Raw genomic sequence first — 15,193 nt, 5'->3', positions numbered from 1 at the left:
GTCATCCAGGTGAATATCTCATGCCTAAGCCCAGAGGATCCTCAAACCAGGTGAAGATAGGCTTCCCTCCACCTATCTCGACCAATCTGGTAGGTGAGCTCAGAGCAACACATAAGTCCCCTTGTGGATCTGGGCCTGCCTCTCTTCTTCCAATATTGCTATTTTTAAAAATATAACTATACAAAGACAACTATATTTTACCTCCCAAAATGTTGTTGTTGTGATTCATTACAACTTACTTTATTGTAACTTATGTTTTCATAGTAATTTTAGTTTTCAGTAAAGCTAAAGAATGTAAACAGCAAGATAATTGCTAATTTCAATAAACCTGCCAACTGTAAATATTTGCAACATGTACTGCAGTATCCATTTTACACAGATTTATTTATTTATTTATTCCATCATGTATTTGATGAGTAAGAGTGGTTCAGACCCAGAGAAAGGATATTGATAAATAAGGAGTAAATAATACTAAATAATTAATACTAAATAAGGAGTCCTGCAATTAACATGGTGGTTTGACTACATGTGTTTTTCATTCTCAGGAATAGATTTATAAATGTAGCACCTTTCTAAGTGCTGTTTTGGATATCGTCTACAAAAAGGACGCTTGGTATCTTGATCACCTATGAATGATGTTTGATAAATGGTAAAACCATCATGACTGTTAGGAATGTACTCATGTGCCCACAGACAGAAGTTTTGTGAATTCTGTTGCCTTCTTTCTGGTTCAACCTTCTTTCGTCCTAGGCTCTAGGAAAAAGATTAAAGGAAAAATTAATAAATACATTTCAGGATCACAGTTTCACTGTTAAAGTTTGGAATGTTAAGGAAAAAATCCACTACTTTGTCATGGAACAGTTAAAAATTAAAGAAGCACTTACCAAAGTTATTATCAGAACCACTGCTGATCTGCTTCAAGCAGTTAGGTTATAAATATTATTCTCTGACCTACCAATATATACCTTTCTGGTAGCACGATTAACTATGCTGGTGCACAGACAAAGGAAAACCAGAAATAGACATCTTGACTTTTGATCTATTATTATGAATAAAATAATAATTCTTTTACTTGCTATAGCACTTTATATATTCAAAGTGCAGTACTAAATAACTGAATCTTCATAACAGCCCAGTGAGGTACATAAATAACATTATTTATGGCTTACAGATAAACAAAGTGTAAAACCAAGTTTTTCAAAAGTGTCCCTTACTTTTGTGTGCCAAACTTGAGACCCAGAGAGTCTGATTTTTCTTATGTGATGTACCCACAGCTCCCACTGAACTCCCACTAGAGTTCCACGTGATCAGCATCTCTGAAAATGATCAGGCATTGAGTATAGCACACTGGGCAAAAAAATGGAAGGTTTTCAACATTAATGAATGCTTTTGGGAATCTGGGCCTAAGAGTTGCCCAAGTTCACAAATTTCAGGGTAGCAGCCGTGTTAGTCTGTATCCTCAAAAAGAACAGGAGTACTTGTGGCACCTTAGAGACTAACAAATTCACAAAGGGATTCAGTAGCACAGCAGGAATCAGAACATGGGAGTTCCTGACTCCCTGCTCTGCGCGCTAGTAGCTCATGCTGTCTCTTTTGTTGCCACAGAAATGTATCAACATTCCAAAAAGGAAAAAAAATCAAAATTGAAATTATTACGCATGCAAACGTAAAAGGCAAAAGAGGAAATTTTAAAAATTTGCTCAGAATGGTGGCTCCCTTAAGACAGTGCTTCTCAACCAAGTGTACGCAGAGGTCTTCCAGGGGGTACATCACCTCATATACATATATTTGCTTAGTTTTACAGCAGGCTACATAAAAAGCACTAGCAAAGTCAATACAAACTAAAATTTCATAGAGACAAAACGAGAAAGTAAGCCATTTTTCAGTAATCGTGTGCTGTGACACTTTATAGTGTTATGTCTGATTTTGTAAACAAGTAGCTTTTTAAGTGAGATGAAACTTGGGGTATGCAAGACAAATCAGATCCCTGAAAGGTTGAGAACCACTGCCTTAAGATACCTTTAAACACATATCCTATAAACTCCTCTAGGCTACTAAACTTCCAGGCAGAGCAGCTACATAGGGAGGCCTCTATAACTCATGCTCACTACAGAGATAAGCTCCATGCTAGCTCCAAATAAGCTGGGAGAGACGGGGTTGTACCAGAGGGGCACATGATCTATGCTTGTGCAGATCCAGAGTCTGGGATAGCAGGACAGCCTTTATTTTAGCCCCACAGACTGTAACAGGGTATGCTACTATCAAAGCAGAGTATATTAAAACACAATATGGAACTTTTAGTGCATGGTAGCAGGGTCCACATGGACAGTTAGTGCATAGCAGGCTAGTGCACTGTAGATTTACACCCTAGTTGGCCATGCACTAACTGTTCGTATAGACATGTCCAGAGAGGTTGTGCTGCAGTCCTGAAGCTTGCTCACAGGTTGTTTCTTACAATCCCTACTTTATTGCCTACAAAAAGACCATTTATTCTAACTTTTTGAGAAGAGATGAATTTCACCAACACAGCTGTGTGAGAGAGAATACTTCCAAAACTCTGCTTCCAAAACAGAATGCCAGATCTGCGTTTGCACACCGAGCAATCAGTGTGTCCAGATAAAAACACTTTTGCAAGTGGCTAACCCATAAACCTGTAGACTAAAAGAAAGTGACATGATTTGGGCTGCTATGCTCCACAAGAAGTCAATTATGTATGTATCACTCTTGCCAGATCCTACATACTATTCTAGGTATCTGTAAATGCTATATTATACTGTTATGAGGATTGAGAAGACATACCCACATGTAATTACGCATAAAAAGTTATGTCCCAACAATCTGTGCATGTTATCAGTGCTGTTTAGTGTGCATTTTCTCTCATCACCTTTTTGAGCATCCATGAATTTTGCAAGAAAATTGTCTTTAATCTCTGGCAGGTTGAGAGATATGAACTTGCTGATTTTCTCAGTGCTGGATACTCACAAAATCAAAGTACTCTCCCACATTCTGTAAACAATGCCTGTTGTCATGGGTTGAAAATGGAAAGTGATTTTTTACTGCTTTCTGAAAAAGAGATCAAGAAAAGATAAGTTATACCTTATGCCATCCATCTGTGCTATAATCTTAGTTTGTACTTTCTGACACATGCAAAAATTATGTTTTTCTTAACAGAGGCATTATCTATTAAATCTTCTTGTACATGCGTTTATTCCTGCAAAATTTGCTCTTTGTATTTTTCTCCAAAATCATCAGAATTTAATATTCACAAGACTTATTGAACATGCACAGGATTAAATGCAAACTTCCAAATCAGAGAAATCATATTCTCCATAGAAGCACCAAGATATTACAGAAATGTCAAGACTTTTTTGTATGGCTCATTAGTGAGCCCTCAACAAATTAAAGTTGAACTACAAAAGGGAACTCAAAACTGAGTTAATCTGAGATTTAAGTGTTGAATACCATACAGTAACCAGACTCGGGGAGCCCATGAAGCACAGAACTAGTTTTTAAACTCACCTTTTATGCATACTTTTTATCCATTTTGTAAAATTAAAGCACTATTTTTAAAAAAGCATCTGAAAATGCATAAACCGAGTTGTAGGAAAGTAATAAATGTAATAATTTACAAATTAATTGTGCATTATATAAAGTTTCAGTCCTATGTGTATAAAATGGTTAAAATATGAAATTCCAAAAAGTATTATGGACTACTAGACTTGTCTTTTTTGCTTCTCCAAGCACCGTCTTTCGGTTTGTGTTGGTAACGGTTCATTTTTACAACTTCTCTAATGATTTTTACACTTAATATGGAGGCAGGAATATTCCATCTTACAACTGTAAATCTTCATCTCAAGGGGGCATATCTAGTTTTACTGTGCTATAATACAAAAGCTATTTGAAATAAATTGTGGTTTGTAACAGAAAATATAAATCAATTATAAAGAAAAATATAATTATGGTCCTGATCCTGAAAGGACAGGCAGATGCCAGGGTCTGCCTGCATGGAATCAGCTGCAGGATCAGGGTTTAGGTTATAACTGAAGATCTCCATTTGGTACACTTTATAGATCTTGGTTTGGTCTTGTGCTGTGTGCCTCATGACCATATAATCTCTCATACAAACTCAACTAGTCTGTAGCCACACATTATTTGCTTAATTATAGATCTGTAGTACTTTTCAAGGGTCCAATTCTATAGCTACTCCATGCATAGAACTCATAGTGAAGTCAGTGGGATTTTCATAAGCAGATCAGCTACACCATGAATATGCCTCTAAGCCCCAATTTTGCAAATAGTTATGCACCAGAGTTATGTTATTCATGTGAGTATTCCCACTGAGTTCAGTGGGACTGCTCATGTGTACTTGCTTACAGGATCAGGGCCCTAGGTAATTAATCCTGCATGGATAAAATGCACAGAGCTACCACTGAAACACATGAGTGTGGTTAAGATCCAGTCACTTACATCTTTACAAAGGAATAGTGAGTTTATTTATAGTTTTTATGTGCTGCAGGAAAATTGAAAAACAAAAGCTACATATATATTGAATAATATCTCTGGGAATTATTTAACAAATTAAGTACAGCAAAAAAAAAAGCTATAGTAAAAATGGTTTTAAGATTACAGCAAAGTAAGAACAATGAATAATATAATCTAAGAAAGAACTATATTCCTGCCTCTGAGAAAAGTAATTAACCTCGCAGCCAGGAAGTTCCCTCACACAGAGAGATTAGAGACAGTCAGCTCTGGCACACAGTGACCTTCCAGCTCCTTTCAAACTGAAACAGTTTTCATCAGCAGTTTTTTTTTAAAAGTCAAAGCAACACAAACTTTCTCAAACTGTGTTTTTATGACATCACATTCCAGTCTCTTTAATATATCTTCCTTCTCTTTCTGCTGATATCATTCTAATCCATCATAAATAGATGAAAGGACCTTCATTAATTCTTCCGGACAGTGAAAACAGCTACCCAAAAAATGGATGTCACAACATAAGAAAGGTCATATGAGTATGGACCAATGGCCTGTCTAGCCCGGTATTCTTTCTCCAGCAGTAGCCAATGCCAGATGCTCCAGAGAAAGGTATAAAATCCCATGATGCACTGTAACCTTCTATTCCTCTCTTCACTATTCCAAAACTCCCCTGCTAACTACTGTCTTTTAGTCAAATTCTGCTCTTAGTACACTGAGGTCAGTGAAGTTACTCTGGTTTTAAACCAGTATAAATGAAGTAGAATTTGGCCTCTGGTCTCATGTGATTGTAATAGCGCTATGAAGATGTCACCTTCTCAGGGAGGACAAGAGAAATCGTCAAGAAAACTGCAGAGTTGTTCAGTAGAGGGGTAGGAATTTCACCCTACAGCAGCCAGAGACAAACTGATGACAAACTGCAACAAAGAATGTAGTTTGTTGTCTCTCCCAGATTAAATGTGCCAACTTCCAAGAAAGCATACTAGATAAATCCAAACAGTGGTGGTGTTCAATGAAACCAAGACATTCAACTCTTTGGGAAAGTGGGTTAAGTTCCCTACTTTCTATGGGACAGGGATCTGAGTATAAGACAGCCTGACTTCCAGAACTGGAGCCCAGTGTGCTATGTATGCTGCAGATTCTGATAACTACACATTAGTCTAGTTGAGGAGCAATGTTATCCAAAACTGGCACTATGTGAGCTAGTTATGGCTTTCTTTTGTTTTACTATGACATCATGTTAAAATGATAGCATTCACCATATATTAATAGCAATCTATAAATAATTAATATTAACACAACTACCATTAATTCTGCCTTTATGGACTCAGAAATCAAGAAATTCTAAAAATTAAGATTGTTGCCACAAAGTAAAAGTGGCCCCAAAGCACATTCTATATATTTTAGGTATGTGTTAAGAGTTGTCCTACAAAAAGCAGAAACGGAAAATACTCAAAATGAGCAATGTAGCACAATTAATGTTGTGGGTACAACTTTAACTTTGGAATCTGCTGCATTTGGAGTGCAACATTGCAACCCTTGTGTTTCAGAACACTATTTTTTTGCATGCAGTTTCCAGGGGTCTTTTAAAAGAAGGGAAAAAAGCAAGGGTCTGCATGCATGGATCCAATTGTAGGATCAGTGTGCATGCATGAAACTGTCGCCTTTAAATGTTCATAACTTTAAAAACACTGTACTGATTATTCTGAAACTTAGTTTGATTTCTAACTCTCAGTAAAGTCTTTAAAAAAAAGAATTCAAGTTTGAAATTTCTGGCTTTAACTGTTTCAGTTATCAAAACAAACTTCCTCAAGGGAACACACATTTCCCACACAATTCAAAATTGCTTACCAAATTTCAAGCAAACCTTCATACATACATATTTTATCCACATTTGTTGGACTGAGACCAATTATAGTATATTTCAGCACATAAAGAATTTGTTTTAGAAAGTTATCAGCACTAATAAAAAATAGTAATAACTGAGCAACAGTATATCTTGGGATAAATTTTTCCTTACCACAGATGACCACCAACTTATTCTCTTAAGCATGAAAACTGGAAGCCATTACACTTTTTATGTTAGTTCTTATTCAGATAATTTAGTAAGCATTTACTCAATAACATCCCGCAGCAAGGAGTTCCACAAGTCAATTATATGTCCACAATAACTAACCTGCTCCCGAATTTTGTATACTAGTGGCAATCTCTTCTCAATATATTGAACCTCTTCTGGATTTTGTACCTGTTTTAGCATACAGTCTGTGATTGATTCAGGTTGACTATGGAATATTCCAAGGTGCGGGAACTAGAAAATATAAATGTTTTGATCCAGAAAACAAACACATCAGCATCAGAGAAGCAGTTATTTTTATTACTTATATTTTCATTTATTTTTATTATTTGTATTAAGTAGCACTTGGGGCCCCAGTCGGAATTGGGATCCCACTGTGCTACCACCATAAAAAACACAGAAGAGAGCACAATCCCTGCCTTGAGGAGCTTCTGATGTAGAAAGACAAAATAGATGAAGGAAGGAGAAAGGGATGTAACATACAAAGAGCATATTTAGAATGATGGGTTGCAACATCCTGTTGGTTCTGCAGGGGGTTTTCTGAAAGTCCATAATTTAGTGGTAGTTAATGTTGCAGGAGCATCCTTTACACAGTCACAGCTGCAAGGTTGTTATCTTTACTATTGCTGCTACTCTTGCTGCTATATGGAAAGATACTGGACTTGATGGCACTAAGCAGGAGATGCTCAGCACATTATAGGTTCAGGATCTTAGAACCTGCACGAAGAAGCAAAGCACTCGTGAAATATGTGTGTACATACATTCACAATGCTGAGGAGCCTAGACCTCAACAACAGTGAGATCAAGCTGCTGCTGCTGCTCTTGTGTAACCTATAATTGAGACAAGTATAAGGTAGACTTCTCCTGGAGGAGAAATAGCAAATTACCTATAAGTAAAAAGAAAGAAGAGGATTCAAGGCAGCTTAGGTCTGGTCTATACTACCCGCCTGAATCGGCGGGTAGAAATCGACCTCTCGGGGATCGATTTATCGCGTCCCGTTGGGACGCGACAATCGATCCCCAAATTGGCGCTCTAACTCCACCAGCGGAGGTGGTAGTAAGCGCCGCCGACAAAAAGCCGCAGAAGTCGATTTTGCCGCCGTCCTCACAACGGGGTAAGTCGGCTGCAATACGTCGAATTCAGCTACGCTATTCACGTAGCTGAATTTGCGTATCTTAAATCGACTCCCCGCTGTAGTGTAGATGTACCCTTAGAAACATGGAAAAAATCTGTTGAAAATGTGCACTGAACGTAGAGATTTTTTGTGAAAGTCTAAGGAAGTTGCAAGGGAAAAATGGATCTAGGTTTGTAAAGTGATTTTTAGTATGTCTTTACAGATTGATTTCTAAACCCATATGGAACACCACACCATAGGGCGATGACATTGTGACGTTAAAAGTTATTCAATCAATTCCAATAACTGTAAAGTTGATCTCACTTCTTTCTGTGGTGCTGTCCTATTCATGAAAATGTTGCAAAAAGTTTCCAGTGGGAAAAGCGGAAGCACTTTTAAAAAATGTTTCATGTGGATTTAACATCACAGCTCTAGCATGTAATTTGATAATACCCTTGTCACCACAAACTAATTACAAATAGAAAATAATAATAATAAGCATTTCACTTGGGGCAACTTTTTGAAAATGTAAATTAATTAATCCACACAATAATGCTGTGATGTAAGGAAATAATCATGATTATCCCCATTCAGAGAAGTGGAAAAAGAGAGAGATTAAAGGTGATCTATATAGAAAAAACTGTGGTTGTGTTTCTTTCCATTTCTTTATCACCTATAAAAAAGATCTGAGCACATCAGAAATATCAGTAATGTCAAGATTTCTCAGACTCTTCCTTTGTTGGTTGAAAAATTTGTTTGATTCAGAAATGAATATTGCTAGCTGTCTTGGTCCTTAGTAGAAGGGGTAGAGGAATTGAATTTTAGTCAAACTATCTCAAGTAACTAGGTTTCATTTTCTTGGTATTGGTAATGTCAATATCCCAGACCACAGAGTAGGTTTGCTTGAAAATTTTCCAACAAAACTGTTTTTTAAATGGAAAATAGGGTTTTTGATCAAATAAAACATTTTGCATGAAGTGTTTCCTTTCCACGGAAGATTTTGTTTTATCATTAAAATATTTTGGCCAAAACCTTTTGGTTAGTGAGTTTTCTGCTGAAAACTGGAAAATTTCAGAGGATATGTCAATGAAAACGAAAGGCTTGTTTTTGTTTGTTTCAATCAAAAATTTTCAGGGGGGGGGAGGGGACGTAGTCAGACCAGTTTTATCAGAACCCTGCCAGGGTCGACAAGGCCTGGATGGATTTCTATAAAAATCAAAGAGAAAGAAGCCTCGCAGGCCTTCTTCCCCAGTCCCAGGGAGAAAGCAGGCTCGCGGCCACGGTTCCCCTTTGCGGGGCCCGGTTAAGAAACGTGCCCACGGCCACCCAGCTGCTCAGGGGCAGAGAAGCCAGTGGGGCTCAGGGCCGTGAGCCGGCCAGATTCTGGCCCGCGCTCCAGCACTAGGGCTGACCGGGGCCAAACCCTCCCGCCCGCTGATGGGGCGCTTTGCCAGCCCCAGGGCTGCCGCGAGCCTGGAGCAACCGGGGCAGTTGCTATCCCGCTTCCCAGCGATAAACTGCCCCTGCCGGGACCAGCGCGCGCCGCTGCTTGTGCCATGGCACCAGGCCGGGGTGGGTGCACTGGGCTGGGCTCTGCCCCCGCTCCCCACGGGCGGTTATTCCTGCCCGGAGCGAAGGGGGCTGGCTCGGGTCCTGCTTGGCCGGGGACTGAAGCCGGGTCGCCCCCGCCCCCCGCGCCGGTCTCTCACCCAAGCGCCGTCCCGCTCGGTGCTGGGGTTGGCCAACCTGCCTTTGGGCATCGCTGGGGCCCGGGCCGCCACCTGCTGCCGCGCTGCGGGGCCCGCCTGCGGCCTCAGCTGCCGGACAGTGGTTGCCATAGTCACCGGCCCGCCCCGCGACCCCTGAAACTCGGGGGCCCGCCGTTACTCCGCCAGCGGAACGCCCCCCGCCCACTGGAGACCCCCCATTTCAGGGCTGGGGAGGCCTTGCTATGGGGGAAGGAAAACTCCCTGGATTAGGGGGACCCCATTCCTTTAAAGGGGTGGAGGAGATCCCCAGTGGCTGAGAGAGGCTCCCATTTAAGGGGACTGGGGAGGCCCTGCATCAGGGGATGGGGGAGACTCTCACTTATGGATCATAAGTGAGAGTCTCCCCCATCCCCCATAACCATAAGTTATGGTTGGGGAGACCTCAGTGAGGCAGTGAAGATCCTTGTGGATGCAGGAGACCCCTCCCTCATTCTGGCACAGGGAGAGAGACCCCTTTTATGGTTGGTGAGACCTTGGTATTCATCAAGTGTAGGGCCCCTTATTCTGAGGGAGGGAGAGTACCTGTGGGGGTGAAGACTCCATCATCTGAGGGGTGGGACAGACCCCTCTTATTGTGTGGATGCCTTCCCCAAAGTGAAGGATTAGAGAGAATGGGGGACTTACACCTATACAAGGAGATTCCTCTGCTTCACCTATGAATACATTTGTTCTAAACTCATCTCCTTAGGGAAAGGAAAGTAGCTATACCTTATTTAAAGGAAGCTATTTTTAAAATACAGGAATCAGCTAAGAAAACATCAGTGGGATCATTTTCCTTTGCCTTATATGCATTTTGTGATATGAGTCCATGCAACACTTTAAGGGTTTCAGGCTGCACACCAAGAAGCTTTGTGTAAAATCAACCAAGTTATATTATGAATCTCCTGCATGTTCATTTACTTAAATCAAGCTGTCATGTGGTTCTGATATTTCAATGAGGTCCCGGTCAACACGCAAGTGAAGACAAAAACATTCTTTCTTGCGTTCCAACGCAGCTGGACAAAAATGAGATAAAGAAATAAAATCTTGGACAGTCTCTTAAAAAAGGCAATAGAGACTCTGAAACATGTTTAATTTGTTTAGAACCAATAAAGTATTTTAAAACAAGCATTTCAATAACATTTTATAATCTGGATGATAATATCTGTAGAAAAAAGAAAGAATTCTAACCATAAAAACAAGGACACTTGAAAGCAGTATGGCTGTCACAATGTTAGGATACCATTTCTGAAACAGAAAAAAACACAAAAATTCCAATCAAATATTATTTGATTTAGAAAAAATATAGTTACAACAGTGATTGATGTTAAAAAGTCAACATCTAGCTTTTTTGTAATTAAAAATTATTGTGGAAGCAGAACATTAGCAGTAGAAATAAACCCTCTCTCCCTGCCTTTTTTTTCCCCTATGAGAGTTTGTGCACTCAGCTGTGGCTACTTCCACACTTAAACTTTGTTATACTAACTGTTGCCATAGGATAGTGCTGTGTATAAAACAGGTGCTGTTTTCTCACCAATGTATTGTCAGTGAGATATATTTCTGTGTACTTATATTGAATTGTTTTAGACTTACACACATCAGTGTTCATTTTAAAAAATCTCAGTTTCTTAGATGTGCAAGAAAATGCAAAGCCAGTTTATACTGCAGATGAATAAGCAAGGCTATTTGCCACCAAAAAAAAAAAAAAAAAAAAAGCAAGAGGTTAAGGAAGTGTAAAAGATGACCTACCGATTTCAATATTAACAGATGTGAAGAAAAATATTACATACTACAGCCCCAATTCTGCAAGAATTTATGCACATGCTTAACTTAATGCACTATGAGTAGGCTCATAAAGTTCAGTGGGACAACTCCAGTATCACCAAATCCAAGTGTTCAAAAATCACGAGTAAGGCCCAAAAAAATCATGGTGTTGACTTAAAAAAAAAATCACTAGATTTAAAATAATAATAATAAATTTAAGGGCCTTTTATTTGCCTTCTAGCTTTGAGCCTGTAAAGTTAACATTTTCAAGCTTTTCTCTGTAACGATGAGGGCTAGAAACTTATTTTTGAAATAAATAAATAAAATAAAAGCTGAGAGTTTCAAAAAATAATAGGACTCGAAGAGCTGGTATTTTAAGAAAAACATCAAATATCACAAATCTTGTGATTAAAATGGTGAGATTATGTCATTGTGCATAGTCAAGCATGTGCATACATTTTTGCAAGATCAGGACCTAAATAAATACTCAGCACCCAGTAAGGAGGTTTTCATCATACTCAACATCTTACCAGTTCAAGCGACTAGGAAGGAAATAAACAATATTTTGAACCACCACTGCTTTTAGAACAATTGTAGGAAAAGTTTTCAAGTTAGATTATAAATGTCCATATGAACAATGGAATAATTAAGTTATGAACTTAACAATTTAGTTAAGTGCAGGTGAGCATATAACCAGAGATCTACACTTTGAAAATTAACATTAATAGGATTCTAGTGATTTTGAGATTATTATTATTATTATAACCGTGAGTCAAATGGGGAGATGCATTTTTATCTTATTTAGATAACACCACATCTTAGATCTGAAAATTTTCTTTCACTGTTCTCCAACATTTTTTTATGTATGTGTATGTGAAGTTTTATTTATTGTTTAACCAACTGTTTAAAAGATTTATCTAAACATTCTCCCATTTATTTGAAACTTTTAAGAATACTTGGTGCGCAACAAATTGAATTTAAACCTTCCTGAATCTACTTTCCTATTTTCTTTTTCTTTAGTGCAAATTTATTTAAAATAGATCTGCAATGTACAAACACATCTTGTTTTCCATCATTGATTTTGACAGAATGAAATTTTTATTGTGCTCTTCATAAAACTGAATTTATGTGATACACAGTTTTAAAGTTATAGTCAAAATACAATATCCTTTCATTACTGTATGACATTTGTTCCTTACTTAACATATTAGCCTGCCATTCTACGTTGAAAGCTATAACAAACAATTGCAGCCTGCAGCTGCTTTTAAAATGTCACTCAATTTACTGGAAAACTACAACTCTGGCAAAGCTTGTATAAGTTAATTATGGGCAGACACTCATTACAAATCTCACTAAGTAAAAGAGGCATGAGATGCACCCTTGTGACAATGCCAGTCTTGGAGACTAAGGATAATAAACAAATGCTCATCACTGGTAAGCTATGAAAAATAGGGTTGTGACACATTGCAAAGGTGGTCTTGTACTGCTACTGCCTGTGCTGTAAGTGTTAAAAATGGAAAAAGAAAGGACCTCAGTTTCTTGTCCTTTTGGAACGTAACCTTTCATGGGCACTATAGTTTCTTTAAAAAACAAATTATTCATACCATATAGCAGAATTTATGCAACAAGAAGATCCCTCTTGTGAAATTGGTGATTTCTGGTACCAAAACCTTCAATTCTAAAATTATACTCTAAAGGAAAACCCTTCATAATTAGAGATGCAGATGTATAGAAAGAGTCCAGTTCAGTCCTCAAATACATCTGTGTAACTCTCACTGAAGTCAATAACCAAATCTTGAGAGTTTGCTGTTAACATTAAGGAGACCAGGATTTGGCACACACAGAATTATATGTGAATTTCTGATGGCAGAATATGATCCAAACATTGCAACAACTACAATGCAAGATAACAGGTAAATAAGAATTCTATATTGGACGTACATCTTTCATCAGTCTTTTAAATTAGTAAGTTATGATGTTTCTAAATACAGAGAGAAAATAGTGGGGTGTAAGGTGATTGTATCTGAGTTCAGATCATATTCCAACTACAGTACAGACCCATTTACGTGCGAATCTGCTTAACACATGGTAGCGCCATGCCTCCCAGTGCTACCTATTTAACAGCGAGACTTGTTAGTGAGCGGTACAGGAACTTGCTATGAAGCGCTACAGATTTGCTTACTAACTCACTGACATAGAAATCGACAGGAAGTGCAGAGCAGAAACATGTTGTATGTCTTTACTGCCGACGGGGGGCGGGGGGGGCAGCAATGTGAAAGCGCTGCCGCGGCAGCACTTTAAGGATGGTCCTTTGCTGCGACAGCGCTTTAAGGGCGGTCCTTTGCCGCGGCAGCGCTGGGCTGACGACGGGGGGAGGGGGCCGCAGCAACGTTAAAGCGCTGCCACAGCAAAGGACCCTGCAGCGCTTTAAGGTCCCTGTCCCTTTTTCCCCACCCTCGGCCGCTGACGGAGGGGAGGGGGGGCAAAGGGAGCAGCTGCCCTGGGGCCAGTGATTTAAAAGGACCTGTGGCTCCGGACGCCGCTACCGCAGCAGCTGTGTCCGGAGCTCTGGGCCCTTTAAATCGCCACGGGAACCCCAGGCGGCGCGGACCAGGCGGCCTGGAAGGGCTGGCTGGGGGATGCCGACTCCTAGCCCCGCCCCTTCCGCCCAAGGCCCTGCCCCTTCCAGGGTCCAGAGCCACTCCCGACCCGTACTGGTAAGTGTCCTGAGTTACTTTCACCTCTGTGTAGTAATAATAATGTTTTTATTAGATTACACATTTGAAGTTATATTGTTGCAAAGTGCCATTAACAGATAGGCCTGCAGTATTAGAGACGCTGTGAATATGTATGTAATCCTAGATAATTATACATGTATATATAGATATCTTAAGATATTACAGCATGGCCCTCTTTACCCGTGGTCAGTTAACAAGTGGTCATGACGGCTTGACTCCTGACATCCGTGCGTAAACGGGTCTGTACTGTAATACCAAAGAAATTAAACGCAAAAACCTATATGATTTTAATTAAACTGGTGTAAATTGGGTGCGGGTCTAATGATTTTAAGGTAGTACTCCAGAGTTACACTGGAGTACCTGAGGTCAGAATGTCATCTTTTGCCTATTCTCTTCTTCTTACCATGAGGGGGGAGGGATAGCTCAGTGGTTTGAGCATTGGCCTGTTAAACCCAGGGTTGTGAGTTCAATCCTTGAGGGGGCCATTTAGGGATCTTGGGCAAAAATCTATCTGTGGATTGGTCCTGCTTTGAGCAGGAGGTTGGACTAGATGACCTCCTGAGGTCCCTTCCAACCCTGATAGTCTATGACATTTTTATGCTGCGCACCACAGCTGGACCAGCTTATGACTTCCTTTGTATCACACGATACCCTCTCTTTCTTTGAGTCCTCTTTTACTTAGCTTTCTTTGCTACTCTCCTTCTGAATGTTGTCAAGGACTATCCATGAGCTGGATTATTCTATTGTTATTATATTGGTCTGAATCAGGCTTCTTATATTTCATAAAGTCTACCAAGGGATCTTTTGGCAGGCAAACTAGCAAGTAGAAATCAAAACCATTTGTGATGAATCAAGTGTTAGCCCTTTGTACATTGATTTGTACTCTTTTCTATCATTTTGTTGTTGCTGATTATGACATTAATTTTTCCACTCTAATACTTAGAAGGGGTGTGCCAGACCACTCTTACAGTTTTAGTGCTAAAATTTAAATCATGTTTTGTTTTGTTTTAAGGGAGCTGGGATTGGACTTTCCACCCATTCCTTAGGACATTAGAAATTGTTTCTCCTGTATTCCCTCACACTGTGCATATAGTGGATTTGCTTGTGCTCAAACGTTAGGCTTGTTCCTCTTCTCAATCACATCTGATTTACGCTAGTGTAATTCCATTGACTTCAATGGAGTCACTCTCAATTTACCTGGGTGTAAATAAGAGAACAGGCCCCATATCTTCAGGCTGTTCTAGGGTTTTGACAGCTCTTTCGCTGCTCCATGCTTCTATT

General features: G+C 39.4%; 1 protein-coding gene across 2 annotated transcripts in view; it reads right to left on the bottom strand.

Moving 5' to 3' along the window:
- Positions 1-365: 365 nt before the first annotated feature.
- Positions 366-15,193, bottom strand: part of TEX36 (testis expressed 36) — a 28,203-nt gene continuing 13,375 nt past the window's right edge. Inside the window, exons 2-5 of one of the 2 annotated variants that reach the window (XM_054034289.1) lie at positions 10,602-10,658; positions 6,650-6,781; positions 2,983-3,063; positions 366-753 (exon numbers count right to left, since the gene is read on the bottom strand). In XM_054034289.1, the coding sequence (XP_053890264.1) occupies positions 523-753; positions 2,983-3,063; positions 6,650-6,781; positions 10,602-10,658 (501 nt within the window). In that variant the 3' untranslated portion in view covers positions 366-522. The remainder of the gene's footprint in view (positions 754-2,982; positions 3,064-6,649; positions 6,782-10,601; positions 10,659-15,193) is intronic. The other variant, XM_054034290.1, reaches the window with a different exon arrangement.

The sequence above is a fragment of the Malaclemys terrapin genome, chromosome 7, assembly GCF_027887155.1.
Source record: "Malaclemys terrapin pileata isolate rMalTer1 chromosome 7, rMalTer1.hap1, whole genome shotgun sequence".
Lineage (NCBI taxonomy): Eukaryota > Metazoa > Chordata > Testudines > Emydidae > Malaclemys > Malaclemys terrapin.
Note: the sequence above shows the minus strand (reverse complement) of the source record. Positions and strands in the feature narration are given on the sequence as shown.